The sequence below is a fragment of the Galleria mellonella genome, unplaced genomic scaffold (genome assembly GCF_026898425.1).
Source record: "Galleria mellonella isolate WM207_F2 unplaced genomic scaffold, CSIRO_AGI_GalMel_v1 utg63, whole genome shotgun sequence".
In the NCBI taxonomy this organism is placed as follows: Eukaryota; Metazoa; Arthropoda; class Insecta; order Lepidoptera; family Pyralidae; genus Galleria; species Galleria mellonella.
The window spans coordinates 2,854,329-2,882,020 of NW_026442130.1; the positions used below are offsets into that span (position 1 = coordinate 2,854,329).

General features: G+C 33.4%; 1 protein-coding gene across 1 annotated transcript in view; it reads right to left on the reverse strand.

Moving 5' to 3' along the window:
* Window positions 1-921: 921 nt before the first annotated feature.
* The window catches only part of LOC113513566 (uncharacterized), a 47,106-nt gene continuing 20,335 nt past the window's right edge, over window positions 922-27,692 (reverse strand). Inside the window, exons 2-3 of the mRNA XM_031909977.2 lie at window positions 2,141-5,586; window positions 922-1,396 (exon numbers count right to left, since the gene is read on the reverse strand). Coding sequence (XP_031765837.2) covers window positions 1,066-1,396; window positions 2,141-5,586 — 3,777 coding nt within the window. The 3' untranslated portion in view covers window positions 922-1,065. The remainder of the gene's footprint in view (window positions 1,397-2,140; window positions 5,587-27,692) is intronic.

Below are 27,692 nucleotides of genomic sequence, written 5' to 3' on the forward strand. Positions count from 1 at the left end.
ATAATTTAAGATTAAATAATAATTATCGAAAAATAAATAGCTTCCTTATATCGTATATACTTTAAAAAACTAGTAGTCAATTAAAACATAAATCATCACAATTTTAAATGTTGGGTATGTACATCAGTGTTTGAAGAAAAATTATATTGAGCAGAGTTCGATCCATACTTTCTACACCATGCGTAATTAAGTTACTTACATATTTTTATACCTATATTATTATTTACATATTTTGTATTTTGTGTATAAAATTTACAAAAAATATTTACTTATGAATACCGTCGATTTTCGATTTTCAATACTTTGAATTCTCATTATTCAGCTATTCATTGTCCATTCTCTATGAATAAATTGTTCGTTTCTTTGTCTGTATTGAATTTAGACATCTTCCATATACTTACCATCTATATAATCTGCTTTCATTGATTTTTAATTTAAGTGAGCATAATTTCAGGTCTAAGAAGTGTAGGGATATCCTTCTTGGTCTGGAAGTTATCTTACACAGCTTTTTATGGACTCTTTTATACTAATAGTTATTTTGTCTAACTTCTTTTTATGCTAATTAGAATGATAAAAGCTAATGGAAAGTTATATTTATCACGTATAGTAAACAGCTTCACGGGTCTATTGTATCAATCGTAGTAACCCACATGAGTTGCCATTTTCCAAAGCTAAGGTGTTATGTATTTTATTTTTGAGAGTGGTTTTAAACTATATCACAGTCATGCAAGCATACCTGTTTGGCAGTTGATCTGTAGATATTATTAGATCTCATATTATTAGACAGAAAGTACCGCTTTAGTATAAAAATATCCTTTAATTAGTACACCAATAATATCTACATCACTCGTTTCATTTACATACATTCGGTCTTTAAAGGCATCGTACATTTACTGGTAGACAAAAAATAAAAATCATTAATATATAAAAAGGTACTTTATTTGTACAACCTGATTATCACTTTTATAATCGACTATGCAACATCACGCCGCCATTTTAATTTAGTAATACTAAAACTATACTATATTATTTACAAGGGTCGTTCGCCATACGGCGTTGGACGTGTCAATGTCTTCGTATCGATCGGCCGTGTTTTGTTTTACTGTAACCTGATGAAATTGACACTTGGTTACTATTGCCTTGATCTAAACTCACACCAGATAAATCTACTAATAATGGCACATTCTCTGAACCGGCAGCAACTTCGTCGTCTCCCTTTCTGAAATCCTCAGGGGTGCCATCCCCTTCTATAGCTAGTTTTTCGATGTCTCTACTAATTGAGTTATTTTCTGCGGCCTCCACAAAAGCATTGGAAAGGTCTCCGTTCAATTTGTTGACACTGCCCGACGATATATCGTACATGAAGATTTCCCTCCCCTCGGGTGTTTTGTCATTCCTGTAATAAATAATAGAATTGATTAGATATATACATTAGTGGAACAAGGTTTGTTACTTTTATATAATTTATAAATACGGAAAGTAGTCAGTGAGCGTTGTTATTTAAACTGGGTAATGGATTTTTCTAAATATTCAAAAGTGTTGTGGCCTTTATAAAGTGTCAAAACCCAGAAAAGGTAAGCGCACTCTTGCAAAGTAGATCAAGACCATTTCGCTGTATATTTTTTCACGAGTGCATTAAAACTTATAAATAAAAAAAAAATGTTCGTTTTATTGTGCTAGTAAACTGTTTTTTTTTTTTTCTTTCACTCTCTATACCCACTGTTACACTTACGTAAAATGTCAGAAAATGCATACATAAATATTTGAAAAATGTTGTCCTCCTTTCTTCGACAAGTAGGTAAAGTAAAAACAAATAGGTGAATCAGGAAACAACAATAATAATCTATTGGCGTCTCTTTCATAACAGACTATTATACCTTATTAGCCTACTATTACTATGCTGGCTAGACGATTTGGTTTTTATGATGTCCTGTGGATCACATTTGTATTCTTACAGTGTTAGCACATGGAGATGTATTAGGAATGATAATAATAAGTGAATCAATGCGAAAAGAAAAGAAACGACACAAAAAATGTGGACTATAATTTAGTGATGTCATATTGTATTATTATAGAGAGTGATATGATTGCTCGATTTTAAGTAAAACTAAATATATAAAATATAAAACTAAAATATTACCCAGTCACAAGTAGGATGACAGACTGTTGGTCTGTACTTGTTCTTTTCTCGACATCCAACCATTTTTCAAAGTTGTCTTTGGTAGGTCGTTTGAGTAAATCTTGCAAACTGTCCCCAGCAACAAACTTTATCCCTCTTAAAGCATTACTCGCAGCCCGCTCAGATCTTGTGTGGTCACCACTTAAATCCTCTGTTTTCACAGGCGCCAAAACAACAACTGATGTTATTTTTCTTCCTTTTAGAATGTCTGGCAGAGGAAACTGGTTGCCACTTACTTTTAATGGTAAGTACCTGTTGTATTTTTTATCATTCAAAGCAACAGGATCTAATTGAGTGGCATCTTCTTTTACGTATTCCTTTGCGATATTTTGACCTTCAGCTGTTTTTGGATCAAAATGAACAACCTTCATTTCCACAGCTTGTTTTTCCGATGGAGGTGGGAGAGCGTATGTTGCTACATTTTCTGAAGCAGCGATATCTTGATCTTCGGAATCTTCATCGATTCTTGATTCAATTTTTTCACCATTTGCTTTTACTATTACGGGTCTGTGTTCACTAGCCGCAATTTGTTGAGCACCACCTGCGCTAAAGAAGTTTGCCAATTGATCTGGTGGCAACGACTCCAATGGTGTGTCGCCTACTTTGTCGTAGTCCAAAACACTAATATCAGCATTATCTAAGATACCTGATGACAATAATTGTTGACGCAGATCATCAGGGACTTCATCGGGAAGTTCAATTTGTGGTTTCTTCTTTTTCTCTTCTTTTTTTGGTTCAGGTGTTGTGCTAATCGAATTACGCGTTGATGACAAATATTTTTGGGTAGTAGGCTTGATTTCCACAGTTCTAGACGTAGATTGATAATAAGCAGGAGCTTGAGTGCTAGATGCATAGTTAGACTGTTCCCGTGATCTTTCTTGCACGTATTGAGATTTGGGTGAAGTAACTTGTATTGTTTGTTGTTTATAATCATTTTGAGCTTGTTTATAGGTTTGTTCATATTGTTTACTTTGTTGCTGTAATTGTTGTTGTTGTTGATGCTGTTGTTGTTGTTGTTGATGCTGTTGTTGTTGTTGTGCTAACAATAATTGAGCTTGTAGACGTTGTATTTCTTCTTGTTGTTTTTTCACATTTTCTGCTAATTGTAATCTTACTTGTTCTTGTTCAGAGTCATACAGTTGTTGTTGTTGATGTTGATGTTGTTGATATTGCTCAGTTGGGCTTGTAGTTGGCGTAGGTTTTACAGTTTCGCTTAACCCACTGTAGTTCGGTTGTGCATTAGGACCATTAACAGTAATATGTTGTTCGTATTTAGGAATAGATGCTACCAGCTCTCCACCATTGGGCACAAACTGTTCTATATTTTGTTGATGTTGTAGGTTAGATTGGTCTCTGTAATTATTTTGTTGTGGCTGGAATGGTCTTTCTGTGGGTCCATGAGATTGAGAGATTTGTGGTCTTTCAGATGGTGAGTTTTGTTGATGGAAATGATGTTGCTCTGGTGGCGGTGATGGTTGCGAATGGAAATTAAATAGAGCAGGCGAAGGTGAAGGTTGTGGCAGAAATTGATTTTGAGGTATAGGTGATGGGGAAGGAGAAATTGAACTCGAAAAACTATGCTGATGATGTGTAGGAATTCCAGAGGTCGACTGTGGTGATAATTGAGCGCCTTGGTGGAAGCTGAATTGCTGCGGCTGAGGGAGCTGGGCTTGTTGCTGATGTTTATTCTGTTGGAATGGTGGTCGATTGTCTTCTATTTGTGGAGGCGATGGTTTTAAGTTGAAAAAGGGAGATCTACTTGGTGTTATGGAAAATGTGGGTTTGTTATGAATATCAACAAAATGCTGTGGTGGCCTTTGCTGCGGTAATTGTTGAGTCTGTGGAATAATTTGAGGTCGGCTGGGATGCTCCTGGAATTGTGGTGGCGTAGGACTTGGACTAGAATGTACAAAATTGAAGTTTTGAGGTTGTCTATTAGGTAATAATTGTTCCTTCGGAGGATCAATTTGATCACTAGTTATAGTGTGATAATTTTCTTGTAAATATTTGGGTTCATCAAAGAATGGTCTGGATTGAGGATGTGGTTGCTGGAACGGTCTTTGAGGTCCACTATGGAAAATTGGTCTCGGTGGTCCATTAAAGGGAGGTCTAGGAGCGAACGTTGGAGGACTTGGGCGAACATGGAATGAAGGAATATTACTGGGCCTAGGAAAAGAAGTAGGAAAAACAGGTCCAAGTGGGGCTGCCACAGTGGAAGGACTGTTACCAAAATGAGGAATTGGGCTTGGACTGTTGGCGAAATTTGTATGAGGACTGGGATGTGGGCTTAATGATGGTGAAGGACCAAATGAATTTTGACGGTTGATGTGAGATTGAGTTCTAAAGGGAGAAGTCGAGGGACTTTGTCTGGGTAATTGCTGTTCATTGGTTAAATATTGCGGTTGAAACTGGATGCGACTTTGAGCGTGTTGTGAAACAGGCTTGTAAGTTTGAGGATTTTGATGACTTGGTAAACGTCTTGTTGAGCCTTCGTAGTTTAAAGGGTTAGGTGACACAGAACGTTCAAGAGGCAGATGACTCGGTGGTTGGTTTGGAAAAGCTATAGCCGGTCTTGGCGCAGTTGCTTCATGACTTTCTGTATTTGCTTCACGTCTGTCACTGTAATGACGGCCTTCGTTTCCAAATGTAATTTTAACACTACTGTCACTATGATAAACCTCTGATTCTGGCTTGATGATCGCTCTTAAAGTTGTCGTTTGTGTTGGACCATATGCTGGCTCTGGTGTAACTGTAACATATTCTTCTTGGTGTTCATCTTCATCGTTGGTTGGTGGAGTTATTGCAGGAATGGGTTTTTCATATACAACCTTATCTTTAGAATGAGGATCTTTACTGTATTTGACGTAGAAAACTTGAACTGGTTCTTTCTTTTTTTTAGGAATTACTTGTGGAGGCGGTGCAGGAAGAGATTCATTTGATTCTTTGATGATAATTTCTATTATAGGCTCCGGTGTTTCATAATAATGAGGATGAGCATCTTGGCTATACAATGGAGCAGTTGGAAGGGCTCCATAAGATTGGCCATAAGAACTGTCCGAAGAATCATGTACATTAAGAATTTTCGGTTGAGCATAAATTTCATTTTTATTTACTCCAGCATCGTCTAAGTTTTCCAAATTTGGGTCATACAGAGGATCCTTCTGAGAGTACTGGACTACCGGTTCCATTTGAACAGCATACGGTGGCAACTTGCCGCCTTTCGATGGAACATGGGCGATTCGTCGACTACTGGAAAGTGACCTGAAGTGCGTGACTCTTGAATGGGGTAACACTAATGAGTATTGCAGATTCTGAGGTGTTCTGATGCTCTCCAATTGTCGTTTTGGTTTTGCTTTCAATGTCGAATTTTTGGCGAGTGTAAGGCTGAGCACAGCCAAAGCTGTGACCTGTAACAAAGAAACGTAACTGTTAATTTTTGTTAACAAAACAATTGAATTGATTCAATATCTAAACACTGTTTTTTCTAATAGACGATTCTAGTCAATATATTTTGCTGTTTTAGAATTAAAAGGAATGTATTCTAGGTGCTCAGTTCTATATTAATCAATATAAAACCAGTTTACATTGAATTTAATTTTGACAATAGTACAGATATTCTTTTAAAGTTTCATTAGAGTTTTGATAAAGAAATAATTGTTTTGAAAATGTACAAGTACAAAACTATAGCAACATGGGGTTCTTCAATAAGAGCGTATTAAGGTTTCTTAAAGGTTGGCCACGTGCGCGTGACATCCCTGGTGATACAGCTATCCATAGGCTACGGTAACTCCGTTTACCATTAGACGGAGCGTATGCTTGTGGCATACAAGCATACGCTCCGTCTAATCTATCGTAGTAGTATAAAAAAGTCTTGTTGATTTAAAATTCCAATAGACAAGATCATAAATAATTTTTAGATTACATTAAATCTACAGGATTGCTGTGTGGTCCCAGTACAGAATAGGCAACTTCTTTTTATCCCGTGGGTGTCATAAGAGGCGACTAAGGAAACCTTGATGGTCGAGGGATGGCCAGCAGCGTCCTTTATAAAATATTACCAAGGCCTTACTGCGGTTGCTAACCCGTTTGCAAAGCGTGACAACTATTGTAGAAATCCCACAATAGAGGGAGATTTATTTTTGGCAGTGGACAATTAAAGGCTGATATAGTAAACCTACAGGACAAAATCACATGTAATTTTAAGTTATACACTGTAAGGCGCAATGGGTGTAATATTGTTTATCGACAAATTATTCACTGTTTTACATAGTTTCTAATCAATACTAGTGAGTATCTTTCTACTAAATTCAAAGTAAATGTAATAGAAATTCCATGCGAGGTCAGAGATAAACTTGTAGCCTTAATATTTTGCCCAATTAATTTCATCAAATGAACTGCGGCACGCATAGCTGTCACACGCATTTTTTAATTGAAATTGAAATCCTTACTAATATTATAAATGTAAAAGTGAATTTCTGTGTTTGTTTGTTACCTTTCAATAGCTTAATCAATCAATATGAAATCTGGTATATGTACATGTAGTGTATGGAATAAAGAGACCTAATTTTGCTTTTTATTTCCATCAGTAACAATATCCTGGTCACGTGGACGAAGCTGCGGATAAAAACTAATCAGTTATAAATGGTGTAACCATTGAAAATATAATCGATTTATTAGTTTGAAGATTCTGTATAATCTGCTTTTAGATATCTATTAATTTCATTGATGTTTGCACCTTATTTTTAGTTCTTGAACGATGTTGACATATCAAATATAAAGAGATGCCTTCTATGTAACGTGAGACATAATATTTGTATACTGTACTTGAAAGGAGAAAGTGTATTAATGAATCTAGTACCGTATTTGCTTTGCATCGCCTCAACTACGATATCTAGGGTAAAATGAAGCGTTTAGAAGTAAACAAATATTACATAGATATATTTCCCGGTAACTTTATACAGGTAGGAATTGATATTATTAGCTTTTTTTATGAAACTATTCTATCAATGACAGTAAACATTTTTTTTTCAATGAAATATGAGTTTAATGTTATTTTTTAAATGGTGCAATAAACAGTTAATGAACAATTAAATAAAATAAATAAATAAGGATAAGTAAGTTCCTGTGGTAGGTAGCTGGTCAAGGACGTTCCTTTATTATATTTATTTATTTAGTGTGTGGATGCAGGTGGCTTAGAAGCGTTTCTTTTGGCAGTATATGTGGGAGGTCTATGTTCAGCAGCAATAGCCAATATGATAATGATGATGATGATGATGATGATGATGATGATGATGATGATGATGATGATGATAATTAAATATACACAACATGTTCTATATAATTTTGATTGTCTCTGAGACATTTTACAAAGTGTTCATAATAGAACTAAAAATAAATTTAAAAGAACACTAGTCTGTCCGCATTCCGATAAAAATAAAAGTAACACTTTACGTGACGGTATGTAAGCGGCACTTCTTTGTTGACCCACGGTTCAATTGTTCTTCAGGAGATATACTGTGATTACTGGCAGGTAAGAGTGTTATATTTAAAAAAAAACGAAAGTCAGGATATTAAAATAATATTCTTTAACATTTTTATGTTTTTTTTTTTCACAAACGACGACCTTATCAATTATTATTTGATCTTTGAAGGTATTAAGTACGATTTAGGTAAGACTTTATGGAGATTATAGTTTTATAGGTAGTATAGACAATGCGGTATTGCAGAGAAAAATGTAATATTTATTTAGTGCTTAACTTATAGAGAGGGTATGATTTTTTATAGGTGATAATGGAATGGTAACCGTCAGCGTAATTGGTATACGCTGGAGGGGCACCAGTGAGAATGAATGATGATGATAGGTGAGAATGAAACAGGTCAGTTGGCCAATAGTGACGAATTCTTAAAGAATTAATAAAGACGGTTTACAGGGGGAACTTCGTGGGGGTCGACCTGATAACCCTATCATATATCATATATTACTAGCTATAGAGTTGTTAGATTCCCAATACTTCACCAGAGGAAGACTTTGTATAAAAGTCGATTGCTTGGGTACCTTTTTTTTTTATACAAATTAGAATGGCAAACAAGCTGACGACTACTCAGGCCATTCAGACTAGATATTATGCTAGCTCAAACAGTGTCCTGAAGACAATTGCCGGTAAAATAGACTGTCCCATACTAAAATAATGGGTGGGATAGGTTATCAATACAAGAGCGTCATGACCGCTCATTTACTAACATAGGCTAAGTAAATTTGTAACTAACAGGATTGGCCTTATGTTGTTTGAATAAATAAATTATTATTATATAGAAAAGATCATTTCTTAAATTGCTCCGGTCGAGAATTGAACCAGGAATTTTATTTGCACAAAGTAATCCATAGCATATATAAATGTACAAGAATTAGTTCGTTACCCTTAAGTTGATTAGAAAAGATTGCTTTCAGCATTAAGACCGTCTTACTGTACTTGTATATATACAACTGTATTGTTACATTTATTAATTGTCTTGCTTATTCAATATATTGTATAATGCAAATAAAGTATACTCATGCATTCACTCAGTGTTTCATTGCGCTAGTCCCAGCTAATTTAGGATAGATATTATAAGTTAATATCTGAAATTACTTACAGATTTAATCACTGACATTGAATTATTTCTATATTTAATATTATTTTCGAAAAGATGCAGATCACTGTGTAGTGTACAAAATAATTGTTTTAACCTTCAACATTCACTTAAATATTTCGACATATCATGTACAAATAATTCCCAAATGACTATAATGTTGTTAATTTGTTGAAATGTTCTCTCAAGTTGTAATTTCTTGTTTTTAACCAATTTCGAAAAGAAGAAGGTAGGTATAGGTTCTCAATTCGGTTTTTTTTATGGGTGAAAATGGTATGGTAACCCTGCCTGCGCTAACGGGATATGCTGGCGGAGCACCAGTGAAGGGTGATCGATGAGAATGAAAACAGGCCAGTTAGTCCATCATGATGAATTCATCAGGAATTAACCATGATTGTTTCCAGGGAGAACCGCGAGGAGGTCGATCTGGTTGGGTATATTGCTAGCAATGGGATTCTCAATCTTCATTACTAACAATCCCTTTCCCCCCTCTCAATTCGGTTGTATCTTTTTTATTTTTGTTACCTTATAATTCCGTTAGTTATAAACTGATTTGAATTTTAAAACCTACAAATTGACCTCATAGAAATCTTATCAAAATCGGTACAGTAGTTTAATTTTTAAATCAAAATAACCTTAGATTTTCCAACATACATAATTTTAAATTAAGAATTACTTTGAGTAATGTAAATGCAATAATATCTAATATAATTCGATAGAGTCTGTTTGCAAAATATTTTGGTTCTTGTATGTATATATTGTTATTTATTATTTATATTAATTGTAAATAAAATTGCCGTCTGTTGACTTCATTTATTATATGTATTTTTTGTTCTATTTCATTTGTTTATCAACTTTCTTTTTTTTGTTATAAAAAATTACAATTGTCAATGTACGTAAAAAGGTTAATTTTGAACAGAGCCTAATTGACTATGCTTAAATTTAGATTCGGAATTCGTATATAAAAGTAGCGAAAAATATTTAAAATATTTATAAAAACTACTTCACGAACCGTATTTTAAAAAACTTCAGTGTTAAAGAGGCTTTTTTTTTACCAATAATTTGTGGCGATTCATAGCCCAATTCTCATATTAATTAAAATACTATGAACTATTTTCTATGAACTATGAAGTTGCAACCTTTCTTTTCCCTTTCATCTCTAGTTTAAACGAGATCAAGTAACATTATCCAAGTACACACAAATTTAATTATATTATAGGTAAGCAAAATTGTTATATCTTTCTTTTGTAACTAAACTCGATTGAGGCTGTGATCTAAAGAATAGTGTCTGTCTAATCTATGTAACGATAATGACCCAAACCGTGTTTGTAACACAGCTTAAAATTATAATGAGAAGTAATTGCATACTTAGTTTTCATAATATTACACCTATCTTCTTGTACGTACGAACATGTATAAGTATTGCTTAAAATGCATTTGTGTTTTGCAACAATGCATTTTGCCTCAGACATTGGCAAATAGTCAGAAAGTAAAAGTAAATATATACCTACAAGTAACTTACTCAATGAGTCATTTTAGTTCATGGTGCGTATGTATGGTAAATTTTCGAATATAAAGAGAGTACCTGTATGTAAACAGAGCGAATACAAAATCATGTTTTTATGGTGGCATTGTAACATAGAAATAGAGCATTTTTCCAAAAAAATGTGTATCGATAAAAAATATATATATTACACTTTTAAATCTATAGCTTTATACAAAGATCCCTGTTGAAAATTAATTATTTTTTAAAAGGTAAACTTTAACACTTTATCCTTTGTTTATAGAAATATAATGTATACGTTATTATCCTAAGATTGCCAACTTTTTTCTTAATTTCATTTAGTGTGATAATGCTTGTCGAGTAAACTATTATTATTATTAATAAGTATAATAAAATGCCTGTTTAACATCACCGCTAGATGTCGTATTATTCAAATAACATAAATATCAGTTGTTGCCGGACAGAGAAGGCGGCCTCTGGAATTTAAATCGTCCACTTTTTATAGTGAAGTGCCATCAAAACGACAATGTTATAACGACCCATGACATGAGCGTGCTGGTTTACAAACACTTATCTACACAATTTTTTTTTAAATGTTTGTCTGTGGTTACGGAGTGATTCGTAAAGTAACCAATTCGTTACGTATTTATTCAAATTGTTTCGCACGATTGTGACTGTCATGTGAATACGCGACGCGACTCAAGTTGTTACTTTTTGTACCGTCGCCGTTTCCTTCTCGCATGCCAAACAGTTTTATAGAATATTTATAATAAAATATTTTCTAATCTATTATTATCTATGTTTACATGACGCCATCTAGAATGGAAGTAGAAGGATCCAAGAGCTAAAGATTTGACGTAGGTGGCAAGTACTATTGAGTATCAATATTTATTTATTTACATAATTATCTGTTTTTATTCTTTACATTTTATACTTCATAACTTTTTTTTTATATTATCGAGAACAGATCCTATTAATATTATAAATGTGTAAGTTTGAAAGGATGGATAGTTGGATGAACATATTATGTTACTCTTTCAAGCAGAAACTACTTAATAGATTTGAATGAAATTTGGTAATTGGTAGTTTATATCTTAACTTAGTAGATACATAGGTACCTTTATGTAAAGATTCACGCGAGCGAAGTCGCAGGATATAGCTAGTAGCCTACCGTCACCAAAACGATTAAATAGTATCATGCAAGATATATGAGAGGAGCTTCCTTCCATGAACACTCAATCTGTGGAATAATTATCCTGCCCAGGCTTTCCTTACAGACTACAGCATGGGGTTTATCAAAAAGGGCGCATTAAGATTTCTTAAGAATCGGCAACGGGCGCCTATCATCCCTGAAGTTACAGTCGTCTATAGGCTACGGTAACAACGTTTACCATCAGACGGGCTGTATGCTTGTCTGCCACCAAATTAGTATTAAAAAAAAATTAAATAGTAATTATATTTTTTGTTACTTTATTTCGACATTCACATAATATTTCAATTGGAAAGTAATAGTTACATGTGTTTTTCTATATCATTCTATCATTAATGATTGTAAAAAATGACATTTGGTTGCTCTCTTATTAAAATAAAATCATTTGCCTCTCTGTCAAGTCACGAAACGTCTCAGAATTGAATCAACAAACAAAATTATAATATAGAAGAGGGCACAGTATTTTAGAAGCTTACATAATAAATTGAATAACACCAATTTCGTATTACAATTGTATGAAACCCATTTTGCATACGTCGGATGTTAGTGTGGCAAAAAACAAGTCAGCATCTCGGTAACTATCCTCTATAATAGAGGTGTTTTGCATGTTATCACTGGTTTATGCGAATTTTACAATTTTCCAACGGAAGCGTCATGCCTATTATAAACTGTATGCGTCGGAAATAAGGATTTATTCCGTTTACGAAACGCAAAGCGTTACTTTAGATGAGGTAACACTATTGTACTCTTTTTTATTCTCACGATTGCCAAGATAAATGTAGACGTTTCTTACATATATTGTTGGAATCTCCACTGAGTTTTTTTTTGTAACAATGAAAGCGAAATTTGCAAGTTATTAAAATGAAAATTATAGACGAAGGTAAAAAAATGTTTGCAGTTAATTCGAATATGGATATTTAATATGAACTGTACATTGTTTTCTCATGACCATGGATAACGCCTTTCTCTCTCTTATTTCTAATTTATTTGTACTACAGCCAACATTTCACAAGACCCTAGCTACTAGATAAGTGGCGGGTATTTTTTTTTGTAATAAGAATAAAGAAGGAGGATTGTTAATTTTCATTATCATAATTTAAAGCAGTGTTTTTCAAAGTGTGGGTCACGAATCCTTGGGAGGTCTTCAAGGTTTCTACAAAGGGGACACAGAAGGACGCGAAGTGTACAAAACAATAGTTTGGCAAAGTAATCGATATTTGTTTTAATTAATTCATTACTTGTCATTTATTTATTTATTGTATTTAACAGATATCTAATTATGAATCTTAATAAAAATGTATGATATTTGTAATATAATAAAATACATACAGGTTAGGAACCGTAGAGAGAATATCTACAAAATATTTTTACATGCTAAGGAGGTCGTGCAATGAAAAAGATTGAAAAACACTGATTTAAACCATTTATATTCTAATCAGGTTTCCTCTTTCACAGAATGCCCATTCCTTGTAGTATACAATGGGGGAGGTGACTTCCGTTGGACTTCCACTAACACATTTGTGTCCGCTTATTCAAAATTTGTTTCGACAAAAATTTATTATTAAACAAGGTTTTTATTGTTTAGTATCTTGTTGTCAATTAAACATTCTTCATTTGGCGTTTCATTGTTTCTGCCTACCCTTATAGATAAGCGTGACAGATATGTGTGTATGTATGTATGTAAATATTCTGTGATTAAACTGTTGTTATGATGCTTAATAATGTATGTTGCGTAGGTAAAAAAGTATTTAACTTGTACCTACTTAATTTTTTACCTATTATTTTACCAGGATAATTTATTCTTCAAATACTCGTTTTGTAATTAGCTATTCATACCTACCTAGTTAAGCTACTTACATAATACATAACAACAATTATTATATTGAGCAGTAATAAATGTAAATCGACCTTGACATTGTATATTATTAAATTGTTTCAATTTATATGAAACCATAATGTTTGTGGTGTTACTTTTTTACGGACAAATTCATGCAAATGAGGCAATGGTTGCACTCGCATAATTCTTTAGCTCATTTGATTCAATTACCCGTAAAAAAGTAAACAATAAATTTAAACCGAAATCGTGCGTGATAATAACATTAGAGTACATCGAGTACATGATAAATTTCTATAAAAACTAACTATAGAAACAGCCATGCTACCTCTGACGACCGATTAGTCACGCCATGCGAGCGCACATGGTGGTCTATCGTCGTGCATTTATTATATTCGAAGCTGCATTTTTATGGTCTTATTTTAGGTTTAATGATATTTATAATAATAAAATTGTGGAGAAAATTAGCCTATCCGTGTGTGCATGTATGCTTACGTGCCATATCAAGTATTTTATTACTATTTCACTGTGACATTTTGTAAGTGTTTTAGATGCGTAATGCGACAAGGTGGAATAAATGTACTGTAGTGACCAGAGGCTCTACTATGAAATATTTGAAATTTTGGGACCGAACGAAACACAATTAGATGTTAAAATTACATAATATATATCGTTTAAAAATGTTTAAATATCAGTCCATTGGACTATTATGGTCGGATTTATAACGAACGAAATATTAAGCTCCATTTACCGGGTCGACTTCTGTACGAAAAAAAACACGAAATTGAGCACGAAAATGCGGAATTTCCTGTCATGATAGACTTCCAGGCACACCTCAGTTCGAAAAAAATTTTAGTATAAAATCTATGCAATATATGGTAATAAAGTATATATATATATATATATGTTAAACGATATTTAGGATTAAGATATATGTTTGAGTCAAATCTTACAAATATTGATTTTTTAGTAACCTTTTACGATTGATTCTGAATTTTCAACTAACATCATGTTATTAACTTTTTCTAACACACAATTTTTGAGAACCTTTTTATATAAGTACAACATAGAAGTATGTTGTTAAGATACTATTCAAGATGTTACCTTTATGGAAGCGTTAGAAAGTTGCAACAATAAAAATATTTCTTACTACTTTGAGTGCTATATCTAAATTCATTTCATCAGAATGAGTCATCATTTTTTTTATTGTGTTACATGTGTAACACATTAGTGTTACATTATAAATTAATGTAGGAATCTTTTAATAGCTAATAAATACGATAGATCTGGATGTAAATGCGTTCAAGAACATGAGAACGAAATACTTAAGAGAGGGTGTTCTAATTCAGCAAACAAGAATGTAAAACACATCGTTTACACATAATACATTGAGAGACTTCCTCATTGCAGCCGAGTTAATGGTTAAGTGGCTATCATCAACCAGAGACTTGTAAATAAATGAGCGAGCGCGCTTACTAACCTGTAATTTGAAGACGGGTCGTGAGAACTCTAGATAGGACGGTGTATCTACAAATGGATAGTTCTACCTTAGAACTGACCGTCTAATGTTTAAAGGCACGACTATATTAGAAGTTTAAGCAGTATCTTGACCACATACAAGTACTATTTCTGTATTTTTTTCATATCACGAAATTGGCAAAAAAGTACACATCTCTTCCGATGGTAGACAGTCACTGTAGCCAATGGACGTCTTCAACACTTAGAAGACGCCTTTTATGAGGAACCCCATACTGTAGGCAGGGAGCTTATTCCATAGCCCGAGAGTATTATCGGTACTTGGTGAAAGTTTATGATGTCTTTAGAAAACATTTCTACTCTTCCACTAAACAGATGGTATAATAAATACCAGACAGGTATCGCCTTTTAATGCATTTTCAACCGACTTTTAAAAGAAGAATGGTCAGGTCTAAGACGATTTGGACTATTTTTTTCATCTGAAAGGATATACTTACAGTTTGGTTTTATACAAAACTCAAATAGTCGTGGTATGCTCACTAAAATAAAATGGAAATTGTGTTTAATTAAAACATGAAATGCATAGACAATGTACGTAAAAACTAGTGTTCCACACACACACAAAAAAGACTTTAATTGTGGCAACACCAGTTATTTTGATTTAAAACACAACTACTGAACCGATGCAGATAACATTTCTATGGGACTAATCTCTAAGCATAATTTCCTTAATCGGTATACAACTGACGGAGTTATAAGGTAATAGATATAAAAAATACAACCGATTTAAAGGTTCTCTTTTTGAAACCGGTTGAAAATCTGCTTTATTATACTATTATTATTTTTACTGCTGGCAACTATCAGGCAGTTGTCAGTAGTATAAAAATGTGTGACAGTGATGTAGTCCGGCCTTTTCTATTTTGTCTCGAACAATAGATTATTAACTAGTTGACATGTTCCGTATTGGATGAGATACTTTCGTTATCAACTGAGGTTAATTTACAGTTAACGGACTCAATTGGAACTTGATTCGTATTTTTGTTATTGTTGATGGTCGTATTTTTATTCAGAACCGGCTATATTGTCCGCGAAATTTGTCCGCGTGCTTTGTTTATTTGGTATCGAATACGTAAGATTGAAAAACGTGTTCTTGCATTCATTACTTGTATGACCGAGTTTCGTTTTAAAATTTATTAGTTTGCCTACTTATATGGAATAATAAATAGATACATAGATTAAATTTGTAGCATATAGTGGTGGGTATAGCAATATGCATATATTTTAGATACAATATCCACATACTCCAATAACGAATAAGTTAAAAGTCTGTTTTCAAAAAAATACCTAATAGTGATGACATTTTTTCGCCATGTCTTGAAGAACTCAATATATAGATATCGGATCGGTACCCATATTTTTTTTTTTATTTGGATGATAATGGAATGGTAACCCCACCCGTGCTATCGGTATACACCGGCACCAATGAAGGATGATAAGTGAGGATGAAGCAGGTCAGTTAGCCCATCGTGACGAATTCAACAAGAATTGTTCACGATGGTTTCCAGGGGGAACCACGTGGAGGTCGACCTAATAAGGTATATTGCTAGCAATGGGGCTGTCAAACTTCATTGCTAACAATCCTTTTCCCCCTTAATATCGGATCGGTACCCATATTATCTATGCCTAGTAGCAATTATTTAAAATAAAAATAAGATAGAATAGATTTTGTAGATAAATAAAATAACTTCCGAAATGAAACATCTAACGTAAACAATTCTCAACACTAAACAAAATAAAAATACGAGAAAAGAGAATGCTATCTTATTTGGACGAATGGATCTAGCCGTTTGCTTGTCAAAAAAAAAACACGCGGAAACAACTCTGCATCAGTCAGATAAAAAGAAATATAAAACAATAAGAATGCACTATCTATTATTATATCATCAAAAATATACTAGGTATTAAGTCATTGCATTGATTTGGGTCAGTTTATTACATGTTAAATGCCTTTAGCAAGTCGCATATCTTACAACTCGAGACAAAACAATAAAACAGAAGTATCCGCAAGCAATAAATAACGTACATTCACTTCCATTCTAAATCCTTCTTTATTGTAAGTTGGTTTGCATTTATTATTCTTTGTCTCGTGCCTCATCTTTTTCTACGGATTTATTTTTATCCGATTTATTTCCTACTAGCAACATACCTCGGTTTTTTTTAAATAAAATACAAGCTGTGTTTCTCGCTGATAATGTAGTTCTAACTTTTTATAATTAACTATAGTAATTGAATTGACATAAGTTATTATAAGTTATTTATTATTGTATTTGTTATTATTAAAAATTATAGTTTACAGGACATTATATAATAATAATTATATATATATATATATATATATTTACAGGGTACAGAGGAATAACATCTGAGTCCTCAGGAATGGCAACGCATGGGGGGTATCATGGGCGAAACAGTATACTCTGTTGTGTCCATGGTACTGCTCATGTCTATAGGCGACGGTTACAACTTTCCATCAGGTGGGCCGTCAGCTTGTTTGCCATTCTAAGTTGTATAAAAAAAAGCCCAATTATGATAAAATATAGCTTTCTACACATTATTCAACATCAAATTTATAACTGTATCTATCTATGTTTATGCAAATAAATGACTGATTGATCAATCAATCAGATTAACAAAATTGGAGTTATAAAAAAATACAATAACATTGAATACTTTCTTTTTTTTTGAAGTTGGTCCAAAATAATGGGAATATACATTTCCTAGCAGTAAACATTTAATTGCATATAAATGGTAAATATACATATAAATAATGCACAAAGAAAATAATTAAAGGCTTTAGAACTTTTTTAACGTAAATAACGATTGTAAAAGTTTGTGTACAAAAAAGCCTACTTCAATTGTAACAAAACTAGTTACTACTAGATTAAAAAAAAAAAAAACTACCGACCTGTGGGGTTAGTCTTGAAATAAATTCCCATAGATCGCTATTGTAATTGTAAAGTTTCGTACTGTTGAATTGCAACACTAGCGACATAATGATTCTATATTGTTCTGATAGAGATCTGAGAATTTATCAGGAATTAACCATGATAGTTTCCAGGGAGAACCGCGAGGAGGTCGACCTGGTTGGGTATATTGCTAGCAATGGGATTCTCAGTCTACATTACTACTAATCCATTACCCCCAAAATTTAATAATTACCACCATATTCTAGGGGGGGGGGGGGTTATCACTTTATCTCTCGCCGTTGCTTACATACATATCTGTCACGCCTGTCTTAGGGTAGGCAAAAACTATCGAATGCCAATCGCTTCGATTCAAACAGACCCTTTTTCGCTTCTTCCATATTTATCAATCTTTTCATACAAGCTCGCCGGTTCCAAGTACTTTTAATTTGACCCTTCCCCAGCACGCCTATTTGGTTGACCTTCGTTTAGGGTGGCCCCTGCCGACATCTCCAATCACTCGTGTTCGATAAATCTCTTTCGTAATTCTTCTTTAATCAAATGGTCAAATTAAAACTGTTATTTCTAAAAAAAAACTAATAGATAATCACTTTACATACCTATGGCGACCTAAAATTTATGTGGGAATCGAAAAATAATATACTTTCGTTTCAAATGATGTAATGCAGTTGGTACAACGATTGGATTTGGACTTGAGAATATCATATATTACGTAATACGTTTAAGAGATTGCAAATGAAGACAGGTAAAAGGTTAATTCGGCAATTAAAAGAGAGTAACTGACTTGAGTATCACTGTTAATTAAATTAGATTGATTACTGTGGATTTTAATGGTAAGTAATCACAGTGGTATTCCGTAATAGGTAATCAATTATTGCCAACATTGAAATAAATACTTACATAGAATGTGAAAATTGACAGATGTTAGATTTTCATCCCATTACATTTTACATAATATATTATAGAATTGTAAATCACCTGGTGGTTTATTAGATGGAAAGTTTTAATTGTTACGTGGAAAGATACTAATAGCACTATGGGTGGCACAGTATACTGAGACGTTCATAGAAATAATAAGGTGTTACTATTCTAGGTTTAAGGTGATAGCCGTGTGTGATATCGACGAATGGGTAGCAGTGTCATCACTAAATCCTAACTGTAATTACCAACCCACTTGCCAAGCATGGCAACTACAGGCAATACGAGCAACGTGAGCATCGTTACGGTTTCATAGCAATATTTTGGATCGATGGCGGAAATAAAAGTGGGATATGTATATCCATAACTTTTGTACAACCTGTAGATAGACTCTTCTTCTTCCTCCAACCCTTAATCCCAGCACTGTTTGGGGTCTGGTATTTTTGTATAGTAACGCTAGGACCCTCTGTTCTGGGTTGTCTGTCTGTCTGATGCTAGATTATACTCTGGATAGACTTTATGGAAGACGAAATATCCCTCTTCGCATATCTTTCAGTATATAAAAATTTATGTTTTAACAACTGTGATGGGAAATGAAACCATAAAAGACATTGACTAAAACCATAAAAAAGACTGATTACAAATTTAAAACTCATTCAAAGGTTACATAGAAGTAAGAGATCGCATTTAGCGGGAAAGTAGTCTGGCATTTTTTTTACGTATTCTTGTATTTTTTTGGTTGCTATATATTATAAAACAAAAGCATCTACCAGAGGGAGACTTTACCAGAGGAAGACTTTGTACAAAAGTTGATTGCTTGGGTACCTCTGACCCATTCGTGTTTCTACTGCGAAGCAGTTGTGTTTGCATGGCTGCGTTTCGGTTTGAAGGGTGGGATATGGCGTGAATTTACAGGGTACAGAGGAATAACACCTGAGTCCTGAGGAATGGCAACGTATGGGGGGGGGGGGGATCATGGGCGAAACAGTATACTCTGTTATGTCCATCGTACTGCTCATGTCTATAGGCGACGGTTACCACTTTCCATCAGGTGGGCCGTCAGCTTGTTTGCCGTTTTAAGTCGTATAAAAAAGTTTGGAAGAAACAACCAAAACCTCTATCTAAAATGTCAATATTATATTTAATAAAATATAGTAAATGAAAAAATAATTGTGCAATCTAGAAATGTCTAATTATTAATAATTAAAAATTATCTAATTAACACCTGTCAATGAAAAATCTGCCTAATCCGTTTGAGATATAACAAAACAATGTATGCAGGAATTGTTTCTATTTCATAGGTCTACAAAAATGTCCGTAATGACATATGTTTATCTTTTAAGGATAGTTTACTATACCCATCTAATTCATACTCGACACAACAAGCTTATGCAAAAAATATAAGCATAATGCTCTAAGCCATGCGGGACGGGTTGCAAGTTTTAATATAATACTTAGTCCTCAGGAATGGCAACGTATGAGGGTATTATAGGCGAAACAGTATACTCTGTTATAGCAATAGTACTGATGATGGTATCATGTCTATAGGCGACGATTACCACTTTCCATCAGCTGGGCCGTCAGCTTGTTTGCCATTCTAAGTCGTATAAAAAAGTTTGGAAGAAACAACCAAAGCCTCTATCTATAATGTCAATATTATATTAAATAAAAGATAGTAAATGAAAAAATAAATGTGCAATCTAGAAATGTCTAATTATTAATAATTAAAAACTATCTAATTAACACCTAATAATGCATTCTTTATCTCCATCGAAAGTGTGGTTAATTATTTACCCGTACCAACTTTCTATCTATATTATTAACGTTAGGTAGGTGTTTTTCAATCGACAGATCTTTGTTTGTAATTCAATGTATTCTTTGTTTCACATTCAGTGTATCGTAATGCACCTAATAAATCAACAGTAGTATTGTTCTGGACTCGTTGCTATGTTACTAGAGGCCGCTTTTGCTATGAATAGAAATGTTTCGATTTTCTTTCCCTTTTTTTATGGGTGAAAATGGTATGGTAACCCCACCCCGCCTGCGCTAACGGGATACGCTGGCGGAGCACCAGTGAAGGGTGATAGATGAGAATGAAAACAGGCCAGTTGGCCCATCATGATGAATTCATCAGGAATTAACCATGATAGTTTCCAGGGAGAACCGCGAGGAGGTCGACCTGGTTGGGTATATTGCTAGCAATGGGATTCTCAGTCTCCATTACTAACAATCCCTTTCCTCTCTTTCTTCCCATTTTATAATTATTATATTTAGTTTATTTACTTATCCGCTTATGTGTGCTGATTTAAAAACTATACTTTCTTCACTAGCCTTGGGTTTTAATATTTCTAGGTTGTACTTTCAGATAAAATACCTATAATGTACCAAATTATTATACCAAATACAAATATATTATACCAAATACAAATATCGATGTTAAGTTTTTTTTTCAGACATAAAATAAAAACATTCTATTGTATAAACGCAAATATTTATAGGATTGGATGGATGTTTGTCATACTTTCAGGTAAAAACTACTAAACGGATTTGAATAAAGTTTAGTACACAGATAACGTACATTCTTACTTAAAGCATAAGATACTTTATATAATTATTTAAGCGGGCGAAGCCACGGGATACAGCTAGTAATCCATAAACAGTTTACTTCAATTATGAAAAAGTATAGAAAAAAGAAGACTTAAAAGAATTATTTTTATTTATCCAATATGCTCTATGTATCCCATGTAAAAGCTACGCTCTTGTCGATGGAGCTCTTGCCACTCACTACGATTTTACAATATGTTACATCATTAATTAATTATATACTTATAAAATGTGAATGTGATCACAATAAGAATAATAGATATCGATCCTAAACCTTTACCGTTTAAAAAAAAAAAAGAGAAAAGGGCCGAACCATAGACAAAAGTATAGTACTTTTTCTACGCATGAACTTATCTGTCTTCACATGCTCTTCACACATCATTAAATCGTAAAGGTCATAAGTCATTCACACCATCTGTTGAATAATCTGTACCATTACCAATGACCAATCAAGCATTGCTGCCGTGATTTAACTCGGTTCGCGCCCGCACCCAACAATTACAATGTCACGTCAATCAACTGTATCTAGCATCAATCAAGACGCTGTACCTGATGAAATAAAAGTTATTACGACGTCTTATATTGTATTATTTTGTTTTATTGTATTATATTCAAAGTTTATTGTAGCAATTACACATTGTGTGAGCGTTACGTTTAATTAATGGAACGCGTGCGGTCAGGAATTCACGTTTATTATTCTATTTTCTTCGTAGAGAGCGTGACATTTGTAATTTAGGGCTTAAATCGTACCACAGATTAAGTATAGTACGAATGACATATCATTGTTTTTTTTTTCGGAAGAAATGGACTAAATATTAATTACAATTTTGTTATTCTCACCTTTGTTTCGAAAGATGTCTCTGATGAACCTTTTAACAAAGAGTGGGTTAAAAAGGCTTTGTTGAGTCTAAAATAATCAATAAATAATTGTTCAGTGACCACTATATCTCTGTGATATAGTCCATATCAATGCTCCATTTAGAATTATTTATTGATGGATTTTTTAATACAAGTTAGAATGGCAAACAAGTTGATGGTCCATCTGATAAAAAGTGATAACCGTCGTCTATAGACATGAGCAGTACCATGGACATAACATAGTATACTGGGACAGAGGTACCCAAGCAATCGACTTTTGTACAAAGTCTCCCTTGCCAAGTACCTCCATAATAGTTCTATAAAGAGAAACTGTATGGCAGGGCATTGAGACCAAATATGCCGTATCGGATCGCAACTACTAGTATGTGACGCTGTGTAGTACTATTATCGATAGTAAATGGTGAATTAGACATAGCTGTGTATTACATTACATACAGTACATACACTGTACTTTCATCACAGGGTTATTGCATTACTATTATGTAAGATAAGAAAGTTAGTATTTTTATTTACAAAAATTTGATAAGGGGAATAGATTGTCAGTAATGGGGATTATGCGTTCATATAAATTCATTTATATTTTTTTTTTGCATATAATTTTTGTGTTTTTAATATAAATTCATTGAGTACATAAAGTATCCTATGTGCTAAATTGAATATAGCCTAATCGTGTACTAAATTTCATTTAAAACTATTTAGTAGTTTTTGTGTGAAGGAGTAACAAACATCTATCCATCCGTCCTTACCTTTTCGTTAATTTAGACAGATGTACAAATAAGAAATTTTAGTGTGTGAAAATGTTTGAATTCGATTAAAAATCTCTTTTGAATATTTGTTACTAAATTATTCTATTTTATTTATAATTAATAAATTATTCAAACTGCATTTTAATGAAAATTTTAATCTAAATCAATTTTTATTTTTATTTCGATATAGCTAATATAATATAAAAATAAAAGCATGATATAAACTCTTCTTTGAATTTACTATAATATATACTATAATATAAATAAATTCTTTGAATTCACTATATAATATACTAGTGACTCGCCCTGACTTTGCACGAATGGAGAATTAAAAATGAGCATGTATTTATTATACAAATCTTTCATAAAAATATACAATACAACTTAATGAAACAAGAACGGATTTTAATACTCGTCTCATTAACATAAAAATACATGTAAATACATGTTAATGAAACTTAAAGAAATGAAATTTAAAAGTTTTACGCGGGAAAATATGATCGGAAACTTAGTTTTAAACTGTTTACAGATAAGAAGTTTAATGTTAATTAATAATAAAATCTGGTTACCGTTGCGTCAAAATTTGCTATTTCGTACCAATGATGAGATTAAGATTGCTCGGTGCAATCTTTTCGAGTGTTTGTAATTTTTCGTAATTGCATATTTAAACTGAAGCAGATTGCGAGTAATTTCATAAAGAGTGAAGGGTCTGCTGCTTAGTGAATGGTGTGCCTGGTGAGGTCGTGAGGACGCGAGCGTTTACCCACTTGCTATTATGGTCGTCGACATTCGATTCCGACTGGCGAGATTTCTATCACGCTTTTAGTAAACATAAAATATTTCTTAGAGTTTCTATTTATGCACGATTATTTCGGATTTAAAATGCAAAATGTAAATGTAAGTAGTTATTTAAGATACCAGATTACCAGATTTACCAGAGGGAGTCTTTGTACAAAAGTCGATTGCTTGGGTATCTCTGTCCCATTCGTGTTTCAACCGTGAAGCAGTTGTATTTGCATGGCTGTGTTTCGGTTTGAAAGGTGAGATATGGCGTGAATTTACAGGGTACAGAGAAATACCACCTGAGTCCTCAGGAATGGCAACGCATGGGGGGGTATCATGGGCGAAACAGTATACTCTGTTATGTCCATGATACTGCTCATGTCTATAGGCGACGGTTACCACTTTCCATCAGGTGACCTGTCAGCTTATTTGTCGTTCTAAGTTGTATAAAAAAATCTAGGTTTTTATTAGATATATTTCGTATGTCAAATAGTTAGGTATAATAACGGTAGAAACACGAATGGGACAGAGGTACCCAAGCAAACGACTTCTGTACAAAGTCTCACTCTGTTGTAAAATATCCTATACTTCTAGCAATGGGGATGTTAAACTCCATTGTTGACAATATCTTTCCCCCCACTTAACACACATACGTATACATACATGAATATGAAATAATGTATAGTTTATATCAACTATTTGTATTATGCATAGTATAAAAGATCAGGAAAAATGCTAGGGAAGTGCCATTGTGTTTTGCTGAAAACACTTTTTGCTCTAAGATCATTACCATTGATATAACTATTTACGTAGACGTTCACTTTTCACTGTAATTACGTTGGACAGATATGATCTCTATAATTAACGGTTTATACCGATGATATGTACGCACTGAGTTCGTAAACTAGGTATTAATTCGTTGCAAATTATGTGTAACTTTCATAATATTATGTTCAATGTAGTTATGCCAAAATAACTAAAGTGTATTATTTGTGTGTGTGTTTTTTTTTTTAAATAATAATTACAATAATTTTTAGAATTTCATTCAGAATAAACATAGATAGATTAAAATTGTATTCCATGAAAAAAAAAATTGTCTTCAAGTGTGGCGTAATTACTTATTTTGATATAAAAACTAATCGAATCGATTTTGATAAAATTTCTATGGGACTAATGTCAAAGTACGAGTAAATCCTTTCAAATGAAAAAGAAGTATCCTAATTGATTAACTGATATAGTTATGATGTAATAAAACAAAGGGGAAAAAAATAGAGCCGAACTCAGTACCTCTTTCTTTTTTTTAGTCGGTTGAAAAAAATAGATGAATACAATTTATAATCGCAATAATAAATATTCAGTCCAAAATGTTCGGTTTTTAAATATGTACATATTTATTACAAGAAAAAAAAATTGTGGTCAACACCAGAGCAATAACTTGTCTGTAATATAAATTGTTGTGGTTTTTTTGGTAATTTAAAAATCAAATATTTTTTTACGATGTTGTATAATATAAATTTTTGATCAGGTAGGTAAGTCTAGATTAGGCATTATTCGTAAATCAATGACTTTGTACAATCATCTATTGATGCACTATTCTATTGATTCAGACTTGTATTTAAGGGCTCAAATACTATGTAGCTGGGGGAAAAGAGATTGTTAGTAATGGAGACTGAGAATCCCATTGCTAGCAATATACCCAACCAGGTCGACCTCCTCGCGGTTCCCCCTGGAAACTATCATGGTTAATTCCTGATGAATTCATCATGATGGGTTAACTGGCCTGTTTTCATTCTCATCTATCACCCTTCACTGGTGCTCCGCCAGCGTATCCCGTTAGCGCGGGCAGGGTTACCATACCATTTTCACCCATAAAAAAAATACTATATAACTTACAAATACTTTCATATTAAAAACGTAAGGCCTAGTTTAGTATCTATGGCCCAGCCTATATGTACATATACATATAGAATGGGCCACCTCTTCCTTTTAAATTGGTTTAGTCGTCTTTTACGATACCTACAGGAAAGTACCTTTCCCGTAGGTGTCGTAAAAGGCGACACCAATTTGCCAATAATGATCGAGGGATGGACAGCAACGGCCCTCTTTAAACATCACCGAAGCCTAACTGCGGTTGTTATCCCGCCTATCAAGCGTGGCAACTACTGACAAAACTATCCAAGGGGGCCTATGCTCAACAGTGGACAGTTAACTGTTGATGTCATCAAGGTATTGACATACCTGGCGTGAATTTACTGGGTACAGAGGAATAACACCTGAGTCCTCAGGAATGGCAACGCATGGGGGGTATCATGGGCGAAACAGTATACTCTGTTATGTCCATGGTACTGCTCATGTCTATAGGCGACGGTTACCACTTTCCATCAGGTGGGCCGTCAGCTTGTTTGCCATTCTAAGTTCTATAAAAAAAAAAAAAAAAAAAAAAAAAAAAAAAAAAAAAACCTAATAAATCACTAAGATATTAGAATAAGCGACTCGTCACTATGAATAAACAAATATGTTAGTATACAATATAAGGCGACAGGTTTTACTGAACAGAACAAAAAATGCTTATTGTTTAATTCTTATAAATACTTTGATGGTCACGCATTTAGTTGAATATTTTTGTTCGGGCAGGTGATTATTCGCAAATTAGAGATGCAAGACATGTCCTGAATGTGCCGCCAAATAAAAGGATAGGCCTTGACTCGCCATTAGAATGGACGATTACATTAATAACGGAGTCCAAGATAAATGCCTACAATAGGACGGATTGTCGCGCGCGTGACGAAACGAGAGTGGTGGCAAGTTTGCCAAAACAAAAGACGATCCAGGTCGTGTCATGACACATTGCAAAAGGCGTCATGAGCCACTGACAAAATTCCAAATTACACTTATGTAATGTTTGGTTTTAGTCTATTGTCTCATTTCAGATCCGTGTAGTCTCTGGACAATACGGTGAGTAATATTTAAATGTGGCAACATTGGAATTAACGGTCAATTTTAAAAAAAAAAAGAAATTTAACATTATTTCTTGTAGTGAACTGAAACATTAATTATTAGAACAAGTTGCACATAAAACGACTCTTAAATGTTGCATCCAAAAATTTATCACAATTTATTAAGTACATCGACGAGTAAAAAGTTTTTGCTGCTGAAGTTTACAAATATTTTTTCGCATCAAAATTGTCTGTGTGAAATTGTTGTTGTGAGAGGCCACTAAGGCTTAAAGATTAAACTTAATGGTCAATGGATGGGCAGCTGCATCCATCTTAAAACATCACCAAAACCTATCCACCTGACAAGCGTGGTAACTACTGGCAAAACCTTCCATTTGGGAAGGCTTATGATCAGCAGTGAACAGTAGACGGCTGATATAATGATGATGAATGTTGAAATTGACTGTTATTTTTCACTCTGTTTATGAACGCTCTTAATGCACAAAAACCATATTATTTCATTAACACTAATGTATAATTGTTTAACGAATGAATGTAGTAGACAAATGAAAACAAGTAAGCGACTTCAAAAAAAGAAGATTCAAAATTCGTTCTCGTTCAATATACATACATAGATAAATACATAAAAAAATCAACGTTAGTCTTCAAAGTAATAAAAACATATATATCAAAGTTCCGAGAATAACATGATCTTCCCTATAAAAAAAATCTGTACCAAATAAGTAATTTTCTTTCGCCGTTTTGCAATCGATTCGTAACGGTTCTCAAATCAATTAGTATTGGTTCAATTAGTCGAGATCAAGTTCAGTGGCACGACACTTTCACCACAACAATGGTCATGTCTTATTTATCGATAGCGTCCTATTGTAATCAAGCTGTATCAGGTATTCCAAACGTATTTTTTGAAGGGCTGCAATTAAAGATATTGACAAAATGGGTCGCATTACGGCAGTGCAATTTGTTCTGCAATTTTTCTTGGAGTTTGCAT